Source organism: Anoplophora glabripennis, unplaced genomic scaffold, assembly GCF_000390285.2.
Source record: "Anoplophora glabripennis isolate ALB-LARVAE unplaced genomic scaffold, Agla_2.0 scaffold1133, whole genome shotgun sequence".
Lineage (NCBI taxonomy): Eukaryota > Metazoa > Arthropoda > Insecta > Coleoptera > Cerambycidae > Anoplophora > Anoplophora glabripennis.
The window spans coordinates 36,244-61,093 of NW_019417218.1; the positions used below are offsets into that span (position 1 = coordinate 36,244).

Below are 24,850 nucleotides of genomic sequence, written 5' to 3' on the forward strand. Positions count from 1 at the left end.
ATCCATCTCGAGATGTCGTAGTAATATGCCAAGAAACAGAAAAACTAATAAAAATTTTTAATAATGATGAAAGCAGAACACCTAGGCTACAGAAAAATAAAATTGTTTATCATGTATTAAAAAACTTTCTGAATGTGAACATATTTGAAAATTTGCATGAACATTTGATAATTTGCCTAACAATTGTAATCATTTACTAGAACTTGTAAAGGCTGAATGTGAAAAGTATATCGATGTACGAATAAATCATGAAGTCAAATTATTTAATTCGGTAAAATCTACGAAAAGGCAAATATTAAATAAATTAATATTACTTAGAGGACAATAAATATATTTAAATTATTTTGTAGTTTTATTTAATATGACACTAAAATATACAAAAATATTTTCTGAATTACAAACTTAAAATTGAATATTTGTCATAAGATGCAATATAATGTTTAATATGTAATAAAAATATTACTTAATCCGGATCTGCTTAAAGATGCGCGCGATCTTATTGCCTTCCACACTCCACTTCCCCGGATTTTGCATTCACTGGTACCCCTGCATTGGAATTAGATACGGCCAGTCTAGGTGGTCTGTAGTCTCCGCTGTTTGGTTGACATTAGTGATGGGAATAATCGAATGAATTAAATAATCGAGAGGTTACCGTTCGAATTAATTTTATAATCGAATGATCATTCGAATGATATATAATCGAAAGTTCACTTTGAAAAATTCCGGTCTATCCCAAATCATATGCGAAACATGTTGACGCTAGGTAAATGAATGACTGTCGCGGATTGGGACATTTCTTCAATATTTCTTTGTTGCCAATTGAGTGGTTCAGCAGCATGTGTTTAAAATGAGTAGTCGCCGCCTAAAGAGGTCCATTGTTTGGGATTTTTTTGAAAAAAAAAATTATATAGAAAACATAATTTGCTATTATTTTCATTCATATGAATTTTTATCCCCGGTAAATAAAGCTCCCATCTAACCCCCCCGCGATGCAACTCATAAAATTCCTGCATACCTTTTTTCTTGTATGTCGGTGCGGTGATATTCGATTGTCTCATCTATCCTCTCGGCCGTCTTATCTCGAGATGTTATAGCTCGTTAGAGCGTTGGAACAATCGAAACATCTGCGCACTCGCTCGAGTAGCGCAGGTGTTAGTAACGCTGTGGCCACTGTCATTCGTATCCGAATAATCGAATGATTCTATATGACCACTCGAGATATCTCGAGAGATTTTCATAATCGATATAATCGATAATTTTCATTCGAGTAGTCCCATCACTAGTTGACATGTATATTTCTGCTTTAAAAATTGGCCACCGCCAATTGAGTTGACGCCTAGTATGATCTTACAAGATGGTAAACGCGTTAAAAGCAAACTGCCATGCTAATTCGGCGAATTCGGGAATGGCTGAATACGTCGACACTTTCATTTTTATTTTAGTTTTCTGTTACATTTTTATTTTAGTTTTCGACTTCGGTTTGCGAGAGGGTGTTCTTAAAGCGCCTTTGTGTGATGTAAGTGTATATACAGTTCTTTATTTAGTGGTTTAATGACAGTACAGCGTATTTTTACAACCTTTATTTAACTTGCCCTGTTAGTATGGGTCAAATCTTGCAACTGAATATCTCCAACCGATTGAGCTGAAATTTTCCATACACGTTTAGTGTTTAGTTTGGATGACAATGTATGGTGGCACTAAAAACTTGCTTCTTTTAAAAAAAAATTGTATGCCTACATAAACTTATTGTATTTTAATTTTCAAGTTTTTGTGTGATAATATGAAAAAGTACCTATGTATATAAATCCAGACAGAGATGATATGGTTACCAGAGAAAACGATTCTGCTACAAGAAGACGATATCAGACGGATTATCCCAACCATCAAGTGCCGAATAAGAAAATGTTTGTAAATATTAGTTCAACATTATAGATTAATACGAGTAGATTATTTACTTATTTTTGTGTATTTCATTTATCATTAACAGATGCGCAACTATTCGAGAGTTGTTTTAAATTATCATAATAATAACTCTTATGCAGATATAAATTACTATATGATATTTCAAAGTAGAAACCAGTTTTCGGGAAATGTCTGGTTAGGCTTTGTGGGTGATTTCTTAAGTTGTCCCCCTTTTCTACCATTGATATTTAATGGGGATACTTATAGAGAATTTTTACAAATTCAGATGAATGAACTCCTGCAAGATATTTCAATTGCAGCCAGGCAGAACTCATTTCAATAAAGTTACTAATAACGGGTTGAATGAAAATTGTTTCAACCTATGAATTCGATATTTGGCCCACTCGATCTCCAGATTTAAATTCGCTTGATTTTTTTAATGGTTTCATGTCAAATTCACTGTTTATGAAATACCAGTAGAAAATGAAACGGATTTAAGATAACGAATCATGAGTGGTCAGCAAATCAGAAAAATGCCAGGAATTCTTGAAAATGTGAGGCAGTCGTTGAGGCAAAAGTTCGTCGCATGTGTTACTGCCAATGGTGGACATTTTCAACACCTTCTATATACATATTTTGCTTTTTCTGATAATTAAGATATAGTTAACTTTTACTGTTAGGTATTTCTGGGCTACTTTATAAAGTTCATTTTAAAATCAATTTCAAATAAAAAATAAATAATTATTCAGAAACAATGCACTTTAGAGAGAAAATTCAATAGGTTTTTTTTATTAGAAATATGACAGTATAACAAACCTTTCGCACCACCGTCATACAACGGTAGAACTAGGCTGCGTAGTAGAGAGTAGCAGAAGGGAGAAGTGTCGAAGGCGATATGTTTACACCTATTTGCTTTATTTGTAAAATTATTTTAGATACCTTGGATAATTAATGTCATTGTCAAATAAAGTTAGTTAGATGTTCAGTCCGTGCCTTAATTAAACGTTCGCAAAACAAATCCATGACCCCTAGCGAGCAGCTCCCAGTTGTTTTGCTATAAAGTGGCGCCCAACGTGGGTCTGTGAACGTTTTTGTGAAAGGCAACGAACAAAGTTACTGTTTTTCGCATGTTTAACATATGCTGTCATAAAATTGTGACATTACTTTTCACAAACCGGTGTAGTAAGGAAGATACAGAAAACTACATCAAAAGTAAGTAGGTACTTGCTTATTTTATGCATGCCTATGACGACTCGCAAGAAGAAGTCGGAGACAACTGATTCAAATATGGCTAACAATCAAGCTGAAGGTTCGGCTAATACGATCACTATGACAAAGGATCAATTTGATGCTCTCATTCAAAGTATTCGTGCTGTCACAGTGCCTCAAGCAGCTTTGATTGGCAATTTTTCAAAATGTTCGTCGCGTTTTGACGGTAGTAAAGACTCTAATATTAGTGTATTCATTGACGCTGTTAAAATATTCAAAGATTGTTCTAATGTAAGTGATGAAAATGCATTACGTGGACTTCCTATGCTGTTAGATGGCTTCGCCGCAATCTGGTGGCAAGGTGTAAAATCCGGTGTAGACACTTGGGCCAAGGCCATAGACTTATTGCGTTCGACTTATGGTCCAAAAAAAGCCTGCGTATCGCGTTTATCGTGAGCTCTTTGCCGCGGAACAGGATGTAAAAACGCCAACAGACATTTTTGTATGTAAATGTCGCGCAATCCTCGCCCAGCTACCTACGAATACGTTGACTGAAGAAACACAGATATGGTTTATGGATTCTTGCATGTGCAAATGCGTGAAAGAATATCTCGCAATAAAGTTTCTACGTTTTCTGAACTTTTAGATGCAGCTCGCGACGTGGAAGAAACTTTTACAGAAAAACGTACTTCTGATGATTGACGGAAAATATCGGACAAACAAAAAGACACTAACCGCGCTAGGTGTGCGTACTGCAAAATATTCAGACATAAAACAGGAGTGTCGAAAACTCGCTCGAAAGCCGAAGGAAAGTGAGCCGCCGCCACGAAATTTAAACTCTAGCCCAGCTGAGAGTAGCAGAACGCAAATTTCATGTTTTGGTTGTGGTACTCCAGAATACATACGTGCCAGTTGTCCTAAACGTAAAGCAACTGAAAGTTCAACAATAAAATTTTGTGAACTTTCCATGTATGACAAAAGCGAAGTTATTCCACGTCCGCGACCTGTCCTATATACAGGGTGATTCATTAACAATGGGAAAGTCGAAAGATGAAGATACTACACGTGAAATGGTGACGATTGGCGCAAACATGCCTTATCCGAAAGTTAATAGTTTCGGAAATACAGGGCGTTGAAAGTTAAAATTTTAAATCGTTTTTTTGCGATTATTCTCAATATATGTAGGTTAGGAACTTGAAAAATTGAGAAACTATATTTTTTAGGCGACGAATAAGATGCGAGTTATTATTTCAGCATTGCTCGTAGAAGGCGCCACTTACGACCAATTTTACCGAAAATTTAGTTAATAACTTTTTACCCTGTATGTCTAACATGAAACTTGATTCAAAACCTAAAAGAGCAATCATTTTTCCATTAATTGTGTATTCTTGTTTCATTACGGTATCTCGATCCGTTTTCGAGAAAAATGGATTTAACGAACACTATGTTTTGATAATACGAGAAATTAAAAGCGAAAGAAACCAAGTGTTTCTTCGTGTTATTACAACAATTAACAATAAAACAAATGAAATTCGTAATAATGATTTAAAGTCAGTGTTCGAAGAATCCACCGTTGACATTTACACACTTTACACAACGTTTTCTGAGAGATCTTCGAGTTTGAAACAACATATTGGGATTGCGTTTGACTTCGTTGGCAGCGATTTGTATTCTTTGCCACAACTCTTCACACGAACCAATAGATTCTTCCAAATAGAAAAATGAAGAGGATTGAAGTCCGGACTTCTGGGTGGCCAAGTAAAAATGCTTCCACGGCTTGAAGAAGTTCCACTTTATTTAAGAAGAGACATGTGGTTCATGCACGACGGAGCTCCACCGCATTTTTCTTGGCCAGTGCGTGCATATTTAGATGCAGTTTTTCCAAATCGCTGGATTGGCCATGTAATCATTTTTGCTTGGCCATCCAGAAGTCCGGACTTCAATCCTCTTGATTTTTCTATTTGGTCTCGAATGAAAGATATAGTTTGGCTCGTGTGAAGAGTTGTGGCAAAGAATACAAATCGCTGCCAACGAAGTCAGACGCCATCCCAATATGTTGTTTCAAACTCGAAGATCTCTCAGAAAACGTGTAAAATGTATCAGTGTCAACGGTGGATTCTTCGAACAATTACTTTAAATCATAATTACGTATTTTATTTGTTTTATTGTTAATTGTTGTAATAACACGAAGAAACACTTGGTTTGTTTCGTTTTTAATTTCTCATATTATCATAAATTGATTTTTCTCGAAAACGGATCGAGATACCGAAATGAAACAAGAGTACATAATTAATGGAAAAATGATAGCTCTTTCAGGTTTTGAATCAAATTTCATGTTAGACATACAGGGTAAAAAGTTATTAACTAAATTTTCGGTAAAATTGGTCGTAAGTGGCGCCCTCTACGAGCAATGCTGAAATTACAGCACGCATCTGATTCGTCGCCTAAAAAAATATAGTTTCACAAATTTTCAAGTTCCTAACCTACATATTTTCAGAATAATCGCACGATTCAAAATTTTAACATTAAACACCCTGTATTTCCGAAACTATTAACTTTCGGATAAGGAATGTTTGCGCCAATCGTCACCATTTCACATGTAGTATCTTCAGCTTTCGACATTCCTATTGTTAATTAATCACTCTGTATAGACATTTTAGGGTCACATGGTGTTGGAGTTATTGACACTGCAGCGAAGCAGAGTGTTGCTGATCAGACGTTATATAATGTGCTGTTGTCCAAAGCCAAACCTTTACTAAGAAACGAGTTTCTGTCAAATTAGCAGATGGCAATAGTGAGATTCGGGATGTTCTAGTAGGTCAAGTTGAGGTACCATTAAACGGTAGAACTATAACCACTACATTTATAGTTTTGCCTCATGCAATTGATAATATTACGTTGCTAGGCATTGATTTCGTAGAAGATGCTAAACTAGTTATTGATGTTTACCGTAAAACATACTGCTTTTCTGATGAGCCAGATAACAAGTTTGATCTATGCTTTGAGAATAATATTTCCCCTCTAACTCAGGTTGAGATCCATGCTATCAGTACCCTACGTACTGAAGAAAGTTCGATGTTGACAGAAGAAAATTGTGCCAGGTTAGATCTTCTTATGCAGAACATTGTATTAATACCAGAGACTATCCACCAATTGCAGTACCAACTCTAAAAAAGAACTGCTTAAGAAGGAAATAGACAGGATGTTGCAGGAAAATGTTATAGAGGAATGTGAGTCACCCTGGGCCGCGCCGATGGTCGTGGTTCCAAAGAAAAATGGAGGCATACGGGTATGTACAGACTATAGAAAGTTGAACACGATCACTACCCCTGACTCCTACCCACTACCGCGGATGGATGACCTACTTCATGCAACGAAGAGAACATTTTTCATGACAACGCTTGATCTTCGAAGTGGTTATCACCAAATTCGTGTACGCGAAAGTGACAGAGACAAAACCGCTTTTATATCTCCGTTCGGAACGTTTAGGTATCTAGTAATGCCGTTTAGTCTACGTAACGCGCCTGCAACATTTCAAAGACTAATAGACAAGTTTCGCGCAAGTCTAGGCGACATTTTGGTACTTGCATACATTGACGATTTGATTGTGCTATCAGAGAATTTTGTACCCCAAATCACCCCATTTCTTGAGAAAATAACCATGATTTGGCAGGATGTCAAAAATTTGCATGACGTACAGCAGGCTAGACAAAAAGCTTATGCTGACCAACATCGCAGATGAAGTCCGGAGTATAACGTAAATGATTTAGTTTTAATAACCACTCATACAGATAGTAAAGCCTCGAACAAGGTTACAGGTTTCGCCCACGAAGGGATGAACCTTACTTAATCACCAACTACTTACCAAATGGCAGACCCTTCTAAACCGGAAACCCCTCTAGGTGTTTACCATGCTTCAGCTATCACCCAGTATCAAGGTGCTGAACCTATTCCACCCGTAGTTCAGATTCGAAGAAGAGGAAGACCTCCAAAAGCGAAAGGTTCTCAAAATGTTGACTCCACTCCTAAACGTCGCTGAAGTCAAAGGGGGAGGATATAACAAACCTTCCGCACCACCGTCATACAACGGTAGAACTAGGCTGCGGAGTAGCAGAAGGAAGAAGTGTCGAAGGCGATATGTTTACACCTATTTGCTTTATTTGTAAAATTATTTTAGATAGGTACCTTGGATAATTAATGGCATTGTCAATAAAGTTAGATGTTCAGTCAGTGCCTTAATTAAACGTTCGCAAAAACAAATCCATGACCCCTAGCGAGCAGCTCCCAGTTGTTTTGCTATAACAGGGAATTAAATACGCCTTTTATTCTACCGAAAACCCAAGGGAATAGTTTTTTTTTGAAGGTTTTAATGAGAAGGCTTCCCCGAATATCCGTTATTGTTGATAAATTTATACAGAAATACATATAGCGAATTATTCCCTTTAATTAGTTACATTTTTTTCCCAAGTTTAGTCAATCTGCGTTAAACAATTTCAGAGATAATTAAAAAAATAAGATATTTTTCATACACTTGAATGCCGTCTGTCTACGAAACTAATAACTTTAGGTATTTGATTTTACTTTGAATAAGTTAACGACTAACTTGCGAGATGCTTTATACTAAACGCTATGTGTATTCTGTCGGTATCAAACATGCTTTTTGCATGCTTAAGAAATATAATACCTATTTCTGAATTAAATTATCAGGTATCAAAAAAATTACCGCAAGTCGTGTCTAATCAAATGCTTCGTCACATGCGTTGAATTTTTTTCTTGTATTTTAAATCGGATATCGGATAAGAATGATGCAATGCTGTTTGAAATTCATTGACCTCTTTTACTCTCTTGTGGGTATCAGATTATAATTGTTGTTTACAGATATTTATTACATGTTTTGCACATATATTTTATCACGTTATATTTTTGTTCATCTTTAATTTTGATTTTTCCACTAATCCCTACTCTGTCGGTACCTACTGCGCAATCCTTTAAATTTTAAATTTCCCTCCAATCCCGCTCAGTCAACCATTTCTGTTCATATATTGAAGTTTGCGTCCGTTTTATGTTTTTAATTATTTGAATTTTCCGCCAATTTGAATGCCGCTGTCTGAATCTACTACCAATTTTAATGAGGCGCTGTGATTGATCTAATAAACGGAGAGGCGTGGTAGTGGGTGGGGGGTAACCTTGTCTATCTGGGATACCGCTCTCCATCTGGAAACCAAGACTAATTGTAAGTCTGGCCCAATTGTCTCCGTACCTACTGTTGTTGATCTATTACATATGTCATTTGTAATAAAAGTTTATTGATATAAATAGAAACTAATAAAGATTAAGTATCCCAGCAATAGTTTTACTTAAAAATATTGGAGCATCTGCGCCAGACATACCATAATGCATGATGCATGCTATTCTAGGGCATTAATTTTAATTACTTGAAATCTTTTAAAGTATGTATCAGCACAGTATAGAAAACAGTAAATTCACTTCCCCCTTTTGTGGACCACAACCCCACTGCTCTAAAAGTCCAGTAAAGGAACGCTTGATCTATGCGCAATAGCAAGCCCAGCCCCTAGTCCATTTTTTATAAATAGGTTAGATAGGCAGTGAATGTACTGTTTTCTATATTGTGGTATCATTGACAAAATTAGGATTGATTATATCTTGCAGAAAAAAATATGAATAAATTGTACTTATATGTATGTACCTACTTTTTAAGAAAATATATAATATAGGTATTACCAATTATTTTCTTTATTCTCTAAATTTCTCAAACAATTTTTATTCAAACCATATTTCTTATTACCTTTATAAACAATTTTCCGTTAATTTTTAATCACCTTATTAACTAAGGTATAAAAGCCCTCTCTCTTACCTTAGCAGTTAGCTGACTTTTTTCTGCGGAAATGCCATCGATTTCGAGTCGAGCTCTCGTGGCTGCAGCGGCACTGTTCGCTTCGTAGGATACATCACCAGCTTGTAATTTTTTCATTTCAGCACAGTTTGCGCTTTCCTTTTCCGTGCTAAATCCATCTTTTACAACCTGTAATTCAATGTTTGTTTGAGATGTTATAAGCTCACTAGTATGGATGTTTTCAGTTTAACCATTTGATACAGATAAGTGTGATGACCTGATGAGATGACCATTACAGACCGGTATAGATATTAGTAATATAATAATACTAACTACAAAATAACTTATTTGCGTCTTCTCTCAGTTGTAGATATTTAGTAGGTATTTGTTATTTTATAAATTGTGAATAAATCATATAAGGGCACTAAATGACTGTAGCAACAAAATTAGTCAAATTAATTAAGTTGCTCTTTGTAAAAATTACATATATTAATTTTAGATCAGATCATGTTTGGCTGGTCTACAAACCTGTATAACCTACCACAGCTATTAAAATAGATAATACAAATAAAATCTCGGTAGGTAGTCTGTAAAATATGGGCTATTAATCGTTTAAATATTAAGCAGTTCCGCAGAGAAATTTTATGTCAAACTTAGTTTAGTGGAAGAATTAAAAATAAAGCAATCAGTTTTTATAAAATTACTAGAAAGGTAGGCAAACTTCGCTGACGCGAAGTTTGACCTTTCTCTCGGGCCTTCGGCCCTCGGGCCGCGCTGCGCACGGCCTGTGCACCACTCCGCGGTGCTCTCCTCGCTGGTTAGTAGATATAACATTTTTTGAAACACTCTCTACTTTGGTTTTTTACACACCCTGTATATAAAAGTTTGATGAGAATGTTTTTCAAAAAAGAGTAGGCCCCGCTGGAGAAAAGAATAAGAAAAGTTTCTTCCAAACTTCAAAAAAGGGCATCTGGTTAGTAAATATAAAATTTTTCATCCAAAGACTACGTAGGTGAGGCAGAAATGGTAAAATAATAAGTTAAAACATCTGCTTAATAAATATACAAATTTTCATTAAAAGACTGTAGTAAATAAAGACAAAGCTAAAAGTGAAAAGAAACAAAACTGCCCTTAATTCTTTAGAACATCTAGTATATGGATTTTTAAAAAAGCGACTTTTCTTCAAAAGATTTAAAGAAAAAATTAAAAAAATGAAAAATGAAAAATCTAATCCACCTGTGTAAGTTTTACGAATCATCCTGTACATAAGTTGCAAAAAACCTGATTGGTAGGGTATAAGATTTTTCATAAAAATATTCCAGATTTCAGTACAAAATATGAAAATGGAAAAAACAATAAGGAAAGTTTCCTTCTACTCATAATTTTAATCTGCATCAGTATTGTGGAACATTCAATATAAAGATTCAAAAAGACATCCGGTTATTAAATATACAATTTTTCATTAAAAGATTTTAGTAAATAAAAACAAAGTTAAAAGTGAAAAGGGAAAAAAATTGCCCGTTTCGGATGTGGGTCAATTTTGTAGATCACCCAGTACATATATGGATTTTCTAAAAAGCGGCTGCTCAATAAATATACAACTTTTCTTCAAAAGATTTAATGAAAAAATTAACAAAATGAATAAGAGAAAATCTGGTCCACCTGTGTCAGTTTTATGAAACATCCTGTACATAAATTGCAAAAAAACATTTGACACCGTGTGTAGAAATATCTATTTGAAAATTTAGGTAGGTAGTGAAATGAGAAAAAAATCCTAGTCCGTCTGTGTCATTTTTGAAACACTCAGTATATAAATTTGCAAAATGAGTTCTACAATATAAAATTTTTCATAAAAATATTGCCACAATAAATTTCTGAAATATACAGAAACCTCTACACCGATAATTTTGACTTGGGTCAGTTATGTAGAACATGCAGTATATGGATTTTCAAAAAAAACCTTTGGTTAATAACTATATAACTTTTCATGAAAAGATTTCAATAAAAAATTTGGAAAACTGAAGAGATAAGTAAAATCAAAGTTCATCTGTGTCATTTTTATGAAACATTCGGTACATAACCTTTGTAGAAAGCATATGATTACTACGATATCACATTTTTCATAAAAATATTGCAATCAATAAACTGAAATATAGGTGCCTCTGGACCGTTCGAGTTTTAACGCAATTTTTTGGACGCCCTGTATATAGAAACCTATTTGAAATTTTATATTTTTTTGTTATGGAAAGGTTTAAAAAGATGAATCCAGATATATAATTAAATTGCGGCGTTAAATAAAAAAAAAAAAATCTTAGGTTACGTCGTCTGAGATTGAACCCCGACCTAACAAATACAACGGGCCGTTTTTACCAATGCGCTATCGACCGCTTCAGCGACAATTAGTCTGTATTGATATTTTAATTGTCATTCACAGCTGAAGTAATTAACGATTTTTGTAACGTTAAATTTGCATTTTTCTAACACAAAGTCGTCTCGCAAAAGATCCACAATGAGAACGCAGATAAATAACGACATCCTATAACTTGAAAGAGTCTTTAACTCCAACTTAGATAAAACAGATAAATAACATTCCATGACTTGGAAGAGTAGTTTAGCCCCTATTTATTTCTATAATTCGCAACTTTTGATGTTTGGGGAGTAAGTAATACTAATGCAATGCAATGTATAGTAGGTAACTAACGAAGCAAATGTACTATAAAGGGTTTAGGTACTATGAATTGTAGTATGCAGTTTTAGAGGGCAAGTACTTACATTAATTCGGGGGACAGGTATCGTAATCGTAGGCATGTCAAACGGTAGAGCTGCGAAAATGTAAATAACAACCTAACCTAATAATAAGAAATACCTGTGTATGTCGTGGCGTAGCAATGTATTAAGGTTAAAAAAAGGCCTAGTAAGGTAAAATAACGGTCCGCCGCGACCCCACAGACGTCTTTCGCGTTCGGCGTGAAATTATTTTGACATAATTAATCTGACGTTTCTAAAGACGTTCGAATTTTCTCCGGGTGGGCGTGTCTTAAATCTTCAATCTTACGGCTCGCGAAATGGCCGTCTGTCGTCGAGCAGACCCCAAAAAGAAGGCAAAATTAAATATGAAAAAGCGAAAAAAACGTTACAAAAATGCCCCCGAACGACTAAGGAGGAACGACTGAGTATCTGTGCCAAGTCGCACGCCGTTTCGAGGCTCGCGGAGAAGGAATTTTATGGGGTAAACTTCACATTTTTCGACCTTCGTAGACAGCGCATTTTAACGTATTTACGGCCGCATTTCGAAACCCGCGTTTGATTTCGCGGAAAGTTGTACATAAAAAGTGGGAAGAAGGCACCCGGTCGATGAATATGAGTATCTTCGGCACGGTTTTAAATGAAATATCGTAGAAAATGGGGGAAATAAAAAATAAAAAAGCCGTACCCGCGCGCGATTCGAGGCGATCGGCGACCGCCAGGTTTCAGCGGGTGGGCGTGTCGGACTATCGCCGTTCACACAAAAATTGGGCCGCGCCCCTCGCAGAGCCCGAGGAAAACTCAAAATTCACCTCGAAGACGACAAAAAATCGCCATCGAAATACGCCGTGCGGACGAAGGAAGGCAGGCGGGGGGCTTCGCCCCCCGCGAGTCGCCGCCGCGCGGCTCCCCCGAAAAGCCTATGTGGCAATAAGTCGGCGCTTTTTCGGGCCGATCGTGCGACGCAGACGGAGCTATCAGATTTTAATATATATTGATTTTCTGGAGTGGTTTCGCTTTCTGCTACTGCCATTAGTTTCATACACTATTTTTCTTCCATGTGGCAGAAATATCCAGTCAAATAAAAAGAGTAACTGAAAATGTCACAAATAAATAATTACAGACAATACCAGAATTTTAATTCTACTTATTTTTTAAATAAAGGGCATAGTTAAAATATAAGCTAATCATAACTGAAACGTGTCCAAACTGTAATTAAACCGTCACAAGTGACACTTTACGAAAAGCAGGTTTAAAAATACTTAAAAACAGATATTTATTAAAGTTCATTAACTATGAATAACAACATTTCCGCAAAACTCATAGCAAACAGAAATTTTTAAGAACTATTTAATCAAAATGAAAATTTTGAAATTGTTAGAATGCACTTCAGTTTATTATCAATAATCAGATTATTGTTTGATGCCAATTAAAGGGTACGATGCTAATGTAACGGTGCGTGTTGGAACAGTGAAAATTAAAGTTTAAAGTGACCGGTCGAACTACGCAGTTCGAAAGGCCCAAGGCGGCAAAACACATTTTCACGCATGTTTCGAAAATTTCCGGACTTCTCCGCAAAGCCATGATTACCTAAAATGCGCTTAGCCGTAGCAGACGATGCTGATAGTACATGCGACGAAGAACTGCACCGTCACCAACAGCGCAGGAAGGCGCCAACATTTTCGTGCATGTTTCGAAGATGTGCCGCCAAGTAGCCACAATACCATGATTGCCACCAAAAGACATCGGCTATATCAGATAACGTTGACTACGCATATTCTTCACTCCTAGAAACCGCCGACAGCTCAGAAATCCTTTTGAATTTCAGCAAAATTTATAATAGGTCCAAAAATTTCAAAAATTGAAATATAAAGAGGCGTTAGGGTTATTATAATCAACAAAAGTGATTTTCAGAACCATAATTCTTTGGAGGAGGCAGACACCTATAGAGGAATAGTTTTTCAAAATCTAAATTATCCAAACTTAGCGCGGATCTCACAAAAGAACCTCCTGCGGAAAAAGCGCCAAGTGATCGAGACTCGGATCCTAGCCAGTACATATTGTACGCTCCAAATTATTTTCATGCATTTTATTATATGCAACCATATGTTCCAACCTATTCACTCTAGTTTTTTTTAATTACAAATAATTTTGCTAACGGTTGCTGCAATGTTGAGGGCTGGGCGTAGGTTTATTAAGATTTTCTTGTATTGTTTAGAGTATAGCAGGCATGGGCGCCAGTTAAATAAAATTGACAAGGGTTGGGGGATTACAAAACAACACTAATAATAGATAACACAATGCAATATAAATATCTATTATAAATTATTATTTTCGCCAAATGTAAAAAGTATAAATTTTTAATATTAATATTCCAATGCCAAATAACAATATCGTCATCAGTGAAGAAAGAGAGACAACGTCGACGTCATGTATCCTAAGCGTCCATTGAGGTTGGCATCAAGGGGAGGACGCCCCAGCATCCTGGAAATCCCTTTGCAGGTGTGCATGCGACTCACATCTCAGCACTGCGAAATTGAAGACCCCAGGATCCATCGCTCAAACCGATTCCAAAGTGAGAGTACATCAGGGATGCACATACCACGGCCCGCGGGCCGCATACGGCCCGCTGTCGATGTTTATGCGGCCCGCCAACGAATTTTAAAAGTATTCTACTCGCCGCGCTCCGGTCCAAGCATATTATTACGAGACTAGAAATCTGTCGCATCAACTAGATTACAGATTCGCGAAACACGTCGATCCCCGAACAAAGTGGATGGTTCTTGATGTTTGGTAACTCGTATAAATACGACGCATCGCCGGCTACCGGGGCAGTTAAGTTTTGACTACGGATAAGCGAACGTTATACTGTTTGAGAACTGTAATCTGTGACGAGTAAATATTTCGTCGTTCGAACTTGGCTTTTACCGACTGTAACATATAATATTAATTTTGATATGGATAAACCAGGCCCCAGTAAGAAACGTAGTCGTAAGGTTGAAGATGAAAATCGACAGTTTCATGATATTTGGACCGAAAAATACTTTTTTATTTCATCGCATAACAAAATTGTCTGTTTAATATGCAAGAGTAGTGTTTCTATTCCGAAGGAATATAATGTGAAAAGGCACTATGAAACCCAGCATCCAACTTTTACCAAATTAACTGGCGAAAATCGAACGCAAAGAATTTCCACTTTACAACGGGAACTAATAGGCCAGCAATCTATGTTTACAAAACCAATTCAAGATGCTGAAACAGCCACTGAAGTTAGCTTTGAAATATCTCGAATAATAGCGAAAACTTGTCGGCCTTTTAAAGATGGTGAGTTTGTTAAGCAATGTTTGGATATCGCCGCAAAAAAAATTTGTCCGGAAAATGTAAAGAAGTTTGAAAAAATTCAGTTAAATCGGATGACTGTTCAAAGAAGAATTACCGCATTAGCAGATAATATAGAAGAGCAATTAGCTACGAAATCGAGAAGTTTTGAGTATTTTTCTATAGCGCTCGACGAATCTACAGATATAAGTTCAACTGCTCAACTATTAATATTTTTACGAGGTGTAACGCAAAATTTTGAAGTGAGTGAAGAACTGATTGGTATGAGTTCTTTGACAAGTCAAACCAGGGGAAGTGACATGCTCAAAGCTCTTCTAGAAAAATGTTCTATAATGGATTTGGATTTAACGAAAATATCTGGAATTACAACTGACGGAGCACCTTCAATGGTTGGAAGTACATCTGGGATAGTAACTCTGTTAAAAACATATTTACAAACTAAAAACATAAATACCAAGGAATTAATGCAGTTTCATTGTATTATACATCAAGAGGCCCTCTGTTCAAAATTATTGGGATTTGAAAATGTTATGAAAGTTGTAGTACCTACCGTAAACTTTATAAAATCACGAGGTCTCAATCACCGACAATTCAAACAATTTCTCGAGGATATTGAAAGCGAATATGGTGATCTCCTGTTTTACACTGAAGTAAGGTGGCTAAGTCGTGGGTTGACACTACAGCGATTTCTTAACTTGATTGAAGAAATCCAACTATTTCTGGCGGAAAAGAAAAACGACGTCCCCGAACTCGACAACCCTGATTGGCTGTGTGACTTAGCGTTTCTTGTAGACATCACAAATCACTTGAATGTCTTAAATACGCGACTCCAAGGCAAAGATCAATTGATTTCGCAGCTATACTCTCATGTTTCGTCCTTTCAATGCAAATTGAGTCTTTTCAGGACACAAATCAATTCAGCCAATTACGGCCATTTTCCGAACTACAAAAAAATTATGGAGAAGTTCAATAAAACTGACGTCAATTTCGCTCATGTTGAAAAAATTGATATTTTGATACAAGCTTTTGAAAATCGTTTTGTAGACTTCAAAAAAGTTAAACCGCTATTGGACATTTTCAGCAATCCTTTCAACATTTCACCCGAAAATGCGCCGGAATTAATGCAGCTGGAATTAATAGACATGCAAAATGATGATAATTTAAGAAACAAATTTAATGAAGGTAATTTACTCAACTTCTACCGTTGCGTTGATAAAAACGCTTATAAAGAGTTGCGAATAAATGCATTGAAATGCGCAAGCTTATTTGGATCGACGTATATTTGTGAACAAACGTTTTCAGTGATGAAACTTAACAAAACGAAAAACCGAAACCGTCTGGCAAATGAAAATTTGGAAGCAATTATACGTGTGGCTACAAGTAATGTGGAGCCAAATATAAAAAAACTTGTTAGTTCAATGCAATGTCATGCATCAAAATAATAAAACATGAAATATTACATTGTAATGATTACATAATCATTACAACAAACATTTTTGAAGGTTATTTTATTTTTATCATTGTATTTCATACTATTTAAAAATAAAAATTTTCTGTTAATAAATATTGTTTGTAATGGCCCAAATATACAGGGTGATTCACAACTTATCCGAAAAAATTTGGGAATAGATGCATAATGAAAAATGGAGTCAATATCGTAAAAAAATTTTGTGTAAAATCCTTAGATTCCAAAAAAAAATTATTAAAGTTGTAGTATTTACAACCCTTACCTACATCGTTGGACTACTACTGTAGTCTCTAGCGTCATTTGCGTTGTGTGTTGTACGCAATGCTCTCTCTCTCTCCCTCCACTGATCCCAGGTGATTCCGAATAGTGTTTACATTAGTTTTTAGTGTCGAAAATGGCCTACATGTACGGCAACTCGGAGTTGATGGAGATCCTTTTAATTTATGGTGAAGCAAGACAACATTTGTGTTATGGTGAAGCAAGATAATATTTGTGTTAGTTCGTATAAACTGGGTAAGACGGGCCCAAATGTGCTTACACGTCGGTGGATCATATTTTGAACAGTCAACAGAACACTGTCAAATTTTTTTATTAATTAAAACCACAAATAAATTTCAGTAATTAATAATAACAATAGCGGCTAAAGCAGTTGAATTTGCTGATATCAAATAGGTGTTATAAAATTTTATTTATTTCTTTCCTTGGGAAAGAAATTCTTTCAATTTTTTATCCGTTCATGTTGTATGCATGAACAAGGTCAGGTTTTACAGTGGACCAGTTTCCAGTGCCGTGCAAAAGTGTATTTTTAAATCATTTTCGAACTGCCCTTATCGATTTTTTTTACGAAATTGTTTTGTTAGAATCCCCTGTACAGGGTGTTCCAAAGTTCGCGTCTCGGGCCCATAACAGACAAACGAAAAACGACAGTAAAAATCTGTTTCGATGGCGTGAATCCGGACTCGCTAAGGTCCGTTTTGCACTTGAAAAACACTTTTGGGAAATTAAAAAAATGACGTCATTCACTTTTTCTTCCACGAACATACCCATTTTTATGATAACTAAAATTGTCTATTTTTTATGAACATTTTTTGTGCAGAAATTTGTTCTCTATCTCTTCTGTATCCTATTGTATTGGAATTACTCATGATTTAATCAACATTGCTGTGAAAACAATGGCTGAAACGGCTGTCATAAGTCTGTTTACATATTAGTTTGTGTCAAATGTTATTTCTTGCATGATAAACAAACTAGTAAGTGGTTGCTAAAAGTAAAAAATGTTCACAAACAATGAAAAGGTTGCCATGATTTTAATTTATGGTTAATGTCAAAAAAATGGCAGAAAAGCTGCTAACTTATATCATGAGAGATATCCAGAGCGTCAAGCTGTTAACCCAAAAATATTTGCCATATTAGAACGAATTTTGCGTGCTAAAGAAAATGCATTTTCATAAAGAAAAGAGAAAGGAATTTCAAAATCAGTGTGTAACGATATTACCGTAGCTAGGGTATTACAATATTTTGAGGAAAATCCTATAAATTCTATACGACAGGCCATTTTTGCATTAAATTGAAAAATAAGCTCTGTGTAAAGTATTTTGAACTCCAATGGTTACCACGACTATAGGCTAAATAACTTAGAGCACTTATTTGATATACATGTTAAAAAAGACTTAATGTAGCCCAAATAATGGTTAATTTGGACATAGACTCTTACAACACATTCTTGGGACCGATGAAAGTCGTTTTATAAGTAATGGCAAGTCAGATAAAAGAAACGAACATTACTGGGCCACTGAAAATCCACACTATGTTAATCCCATTCAAAATTAGGGCCATTATGGAATCAATGTTTGATGTGGCAGTATTGAAATGCATTTAATTGGCCCATACTTTTATGAAAAAGTACTGAACGCTAATATAGCTATTTATAGTTTTTTGCTTGAACATGTGCCGCTGCAGCTCATGTTCAATATATGATTTATACACGATGATGCTCCTCCACATAAAGCTAAAAGAGGTACAGACTATTTAAAAAATATTTTCGGAACTAAGTGGATTGAAATTAATGGGCCTGTAGAATGGGCTACAAAGTCTCCAGACTTAACGCGCCTTAACCATTTTTTTATGGGGAACATTAAAAAATCAAGTATAATAAGACACCCATGAGAAGTTTGGAGCATTTAAAACAAAAAATTCGCATGTTTGTAAGAATCTTTCAAGCTACAAGGGAAGTGAGGAAAATATTGGATAAATGCTTAGAAGTAGGAGGCATGCATATCGAAAAATTTTTAAAGTAATAATCACAATTTTATATTTTGCTTTGTGTTTTGTTATTAGTTATTGTTATATTTATTAGTTACAATTAAAATTGTTAAATATTTTCTATATTTGGTCATCCTATTTAACCGTCATTATGTGTATTGTTCTAGTTTTTCCTCGTGGAATGACCTTTTTTAAGAAGAACATAGCAACTAATATGTAAACAAATTTGTGACAGGAGTTACATTGATTGTTTTTCACAGTAACAGTGGCGGTTTTACCATAAGAGCTGCGGAGCTGCAGAACACATAAAATTTTATGTATTTAATCATATTAAATATCAACAAAATATTTAAAGAATCCAAATGTACTCGCGCCAAAATAAATCTAGGAGCATATATTATTATTTATTACGACGCGAGCTACGCTCCTTAATATATGCAACCTCATATACAAAATGTGTGCACAGCGAACAATTAGATGCGTCCTTTGTTTTTATTGGCTAATCAGGCACGTGACCCAGTACACTTTTATATGGGCTTTTGTGGCTGCAACAACGACAGCCACTGCTGCAGTAAATGCAGTAATATTTCGTACGTGGTATGTGGTGGTTTATTTCTGCGAGCGGCACGTGTGAATATTTTCGTTTAGGCGTCTACGGATATTATAGTTATTAAAATGAATAGCGTTTCGTTTAAAAAAAAACTTTATTTGGTTCTCTGCCTTATGAGGATAAACTAAAAATAAAAGAATTAGGTGGGCCAACACCACAATTAAATATTGAAGTTAGTGGAACAAGCCGAAGTAAAAGTTATAAAAGACAATTTAACAATAATGTATACACAAAAGCAGAGTGGGTGTGCGGGTGTGATTTAAAAAATACACTGTTTTGTTTTCCGTGCTTACTTTTCGGTGGGGATAAAGCATGGATATACAGTGTGAAAGATTTAAGTTAATTAATTTATTTAGGTCAAATAAACATAAGAAGTCAGTTAGATTCTGCATATTGGGATAATATACGGAAACACAATAAACAGGTAACTAAAAATCGTTATGTATATCGAAAATCATAGATTGCACAAAATTTTGCGGAGCTTTCGAATTAGCACTTCGCGGACACGACGAGACAGAAAATTCGGACAACCCTGATGTGTTTCGTGGACTCATAAATTTTAGTGCAGATCTTGACGACATATTAAAAGAACATCTAAACACATATGGGTATGACCGGGATTTTCTGTGATTGTACCGGGAATTAGCTGTATGATGGTCCCAGAGTTGCACATATAACTCCCGGAATATAATATAATGTACATATATATAAAAAAAGATAAAGAAAAAAATCATAACACGGCGAGGAAAATTAAAATTCCTTGAATTGTTGGTAAATTTCACAAACGATTTTTTTGTTTATAAACAATATTCAATAATTTAATAAAATATATTTAGTTTTGTAGGTACACATGTTGCAAGTGACCCATTCTTAAGCACAACGTCAAGAACGCCGCCGGACGCACCACGGGGTTCCCGGAAGCCGACCCCTGCAGAGTGGCGCCAGGACCAGGGACTTCTGCCACCGACTACCAAGATACCTACAACCGAATGCACACACAGAAGACACTCTCCAGCAAACCCTCGAACCGTCAACACGTCTTTTCATAGTTTTCCTATACATTAGTTTTCAATAAAAATAGTTATTTGTACCGTTGAGAGAGCGTTTTATTCTTGCTGTACCGCGAAAGCAACCCTCAAGTGGTGACCCCGACGTGATCTTTTCAGCGAAAGTACGCGAATTTATGCAATTAGAGTAGTTTTAGTTCGCGCAACGCAGCAAGCAACATGAGCCTCAACCGAAAAAGTCGAACATTATACCGAGACGGAAGTGAACCGTGTCGCAGTGAAACTTCCACCATTTATTTCGGACGATGTAGAGATGTGGCTTCAGGTAGTGGACAGAACTTTTCGATTAGCGCGTATGACAAATGAATAAACAAATTTTAACTACCTCATTACTGCTCTAGAGAGGAACGTGATGAGTGAAGTGCGCGACCTGGTGATGAATCCACCCCAAGACAAGCCTCACTCCGCACTTAGGGCAGCTTTAATAAGACGACTGAGTACGTCTCAGAAACAAAAAACGAGGCGACTCCTAGAGCACGAAGAAATCGGGGACTCGAAACCGTCCCAGTTTTTGCGCCGATTAAGAGCTTTAGCAGGGTCTACCGTTTCAGATTCGCTCCTACGCACGCTGTGGATAGGGCGCCTGCCGTCTAGTGTACAGGCAATTCGCGCGATTCAGAAGAATGCCGCGTTGGACGACGTCGCGGAGGTGGCCGACGCAGTTATGGAGACAGTAATGCCCTGCACAGCGCTCCAGGAGGTGGCCAAATCCAGTCCAAAAGACGCGACTGAATCGCATCGAGAAACTGTTAGTGGAGATGTCGCAGGCAATGACGAAGCTGTTCGCGAAGAGTGAATCGCGGTGACCGACGACGAGAACATCCAGATCGCGTTCGCAAGACCGATCGCGAAGCCGTGACAGTGGTCAGTGATGGTATCACCAACGTTTTGGTGACCGCGCTCGCGAGTGCCGCGATCCGCGCACGTATCGTCCGGGAAACGAGACGGACAGTCGGTGATGGCGAACAGCGACCCGTGCCCGATTCCGCGCCGTTTGTACGTTACGGATACGTACTCCAAGATCCAGTTTCTCGTCGATACGGGTGCTGATCTTTGTGTATATCCTCGTGCGCTAGTGAAACCGTCGCGATCGAAATCAACGTATGAACTTTCCGCGGCAAATGGTACCTCAATTGCTACGTACGGCACAGTGACAATGACATTAAACCTTTGGTTGCGTCGTTGTTTTACATGGCAATTTGTCGTCGCAGACGTCTCAAAACCGATAATTGGTGCAGATTTTTTATCTTTTTATGGACTACTGGTGGACGTGCGCAACAAAAGACTGCTTGATCAAACAACGCGAATTACGTCTCCAGGCCAACTCGCGGATTCTGCGTGTTGGATATGCAGATTTGGATCACCCCTGCGAATAACGACGGATCAGGATCGACAGTTCGAATCGCACCTATTAAGACGCCTGAATAGTTTACTAGGTACGACTCATCTCCGAACCACCGCATATCACCCAGCAGCAAATGGCATGGTAGAGCGTTTTCACCGCCAATTAAAAGCAGCAATAAAATGCCACCCAAACGATCGATGGACTAGCATTCTTCCCACTGTGCTATTGGGAATACGTGCAGCATGGAAAGAAGACATGCAGCTACCGCAGCCGAGATGGTGAACGGACAACATCTACGCCTACCCGGAGAATTTCTTCATTCCCGCAGGACAAACGAAGAGCTCAGCACCGAAGCGAATTTTGTTAAGGACCTCACACGTCATATGGAAAGCTTACATCCAGCCGCAGTTAAACGCCATGGCGAGAAGACGCCATTCGTTTTTAAAGACTTGGCAACAGCGACACATGTTTTTGTGCGTGCGGACGGCGTTAAAACTCAACTACAGAACCCATATGATGGTCCGTTTACAGTGATTAAATGCAACGACAAAACATTCACGGTGCTAGTGCGTGGTGGCGAAGTTAAAGTGTCCATAGACAGAGTCAAACCGGCGTATTGTTTGAATGATGCGACAGATACCAGGAACGAGAACATTAGCCTTCCATCAACTTCTGCCCCATTATCCGTGCCAACCACACCCAAGGCAATTACCACTAGATCCGGTAGAAGGGTCCGTTTCCCTGACCGACTGCAAGTTCCGTGATGGCATCCATACTGGCAGGGGGGGTTACACATGTTGCAAGTGACCCATTCTTAAGCACAACGTCAAGAACGCCGCCGGACGCACCACGGGGTTCCCGGAAGCCGACCCCTGCAGAGTGGCGCCATGACCAGGGACTTCTGCCACCGACTACCAAGATACCTACAACCGATTGCACACACAGAAGACACTCTCCAGCAAACCCTCGAACCGTCAACATGTCTTTTCATAGTTTTCCTATACATTAGTTTTCAATAAAAATAGTTATTTGTACCGTTGAGAGAGCGTTTTATTCTTGCTGTACCGCGAAAGCAACCCTCAGTTTATTCCAATATATTTATACCGTCATGCGTCAGTAGGTAATTCGTGAATAGATGTTTCAAAAAGGTATCAATTTGAAAAATCGTTATTGTGAAAATCTGTATTTTTGTATAAATGGATTGTTCCTTGAAATTTAGAAGTGCCAGAAAACGCGTGACCTTGAAAATTTTAAAATTTTTCGCCTGCGGCCCCATTTAAAGACTCCGAGCACTTATATCCCGGAATTCAATTTAACAACTGTAACAACCCTAAGCAGAACACATTCAACCAATGTTCACGCGCCGCCACTGCACAGTAATGTTAATTAAAGTCATGACTAGTTCCAATATAATAGAATAGATTTTTGTATCATGTTTGTTATTGCAACGTTTTAAAGAGAAGAGATAGAGAAAAAATTTCTGCACAAAAAGTTCATAAAAAATAGATCATTTTAGTTATCACAAAAAATGAGGATGTTCGTGGAAAGAAAAAGTTGATGATGTAATTTTTTTTATTTTTTAACTTTGAAAAAATGTTTTTTAAGTGTTTTTTTTCGGATAATTTCTGAATTATCCTGTAGAGATGAATTTGTTCTATGTAGAATTAAGACGGTAAAGAGATAGGTGTATTAAATAAAATAATAAAACAGGTGGATCCTGCAAAATAAAAAAAGATGCAAATAAAAGTTTGACTTATGCACATAGGCACATCACAAAACCGGCACCAAACGATTTAATAGGAGATGGCAGTGATTCTCAACGAAACGTAAAATATTAATATCTACATTTCGTCCTGTTGGGGACAACAGAATGTCCAGGATGGCCAATTGTCACAAAATATTTATGGGTTCCGATGAAAGAAACTTTGTCCTATTTCTTTATAAAGTATAAGCATGTATTTAAAATACGCTGACTCCAAGAAAGGAGATTTGTGGAACGTAATCTGTACTGATTTAGTCATACAGAGTGTTGCGTCCGCAAGTAATAATTTAGTATTAATATTAGATATTAAGTATTTTTGTTTAAAAACTATTGAATAATTATTCCATAGAGAAATTTGTTGTGTTGGCAATTATTAATTATTAAAAAAGGTTGCAAGCGGCACTTCGCTTTGCAACCAGTCGCTTTTATTTTTTCGTTTATTTTTTCGTAATCAATTTTGTTCATTCACATACAGTTCGCTAAATTCGTAACATTTTTTGGTCCTATCGAGCCTAGGATACTTTCAAAATTAGTTTTCGCGATTGTTTTTCTAACCATAACAAGTTTCTCGAGTTACCTAATTAGATATTTTGATTTCGTTTCATTTTGCAATTGTGTGCATTTTCGTACATTCGTTTCCATACATTTACTTAATTGAATTAATTCATTTATAATACATTAGTTTATTTTATTTTAAACAATTTAGAATTTAATAATCGTAAGTTAGTACTTGTTTGACCTTTTCACATTCGCATAGCTCTTTTTCTTTTTTATTAGACCTCTCAGCGATCGATATTAGTACGGCCGCTTATCGCGTCAATTTAGTTATAGATTTGTTAGAATTTCCTAGTACGAGTGATTATACAGCGTGTCCCACTAGTCCCACTAGTCCAATATCTATGTTAAAATGAGGAATATATATATATTTTTCTTTTTACTGTGTTCCACTTTTCCTGGCCAGACACTAACTTTGGTTTTTTAAATGGAAACACACATTTTTTATATTTTTTTCGGATTCTACATAAAAAATAAAGGGTACTTTGTGTAGAATAGTTCTATTCAAATATTCACAATTTTTGAGATATCTCGCTTGGTTTTTCTAGTCGATATTGGCTGCTTACACTTTCTGATACTGACAGGTTATACTAATAGCTACTAAACCCATTTTTTATCAGATGTTTAGTAAGGATGAGTCTTCCGAATCATGCTCCAAAAACTGGCCTGCGTTATACAGGGTGACCAAAATATCATGTCAAAATTGCCAATTGAAAAATTGAAAAATCTCGA

General features: G+C 36.6%; 1 protein-coding gene across 1 annotated transcript in view; it reads right to left on the bottom strand.

Moving 5' to 3' along the window:
- LOC108914458 overlaps positions 1–24,850 on the bottom strand; it is a gene marked incomplete at its 3' end in the record, with an annotated part of 93,900 nt that overhangs the window by 23,089 nt on the left and 45,961 nt on the right. The window contains exon 4 of the mRNA XM_018720285.2: positions 8,987–9,154. Within this exon, the coding sequence (XP_018575801.1) occupies positions 8,987–9,154 (168 nt within the window). The remainder of the gene's footprint in view (positions 1–8,986; positions 9,155–24,850) is intronic.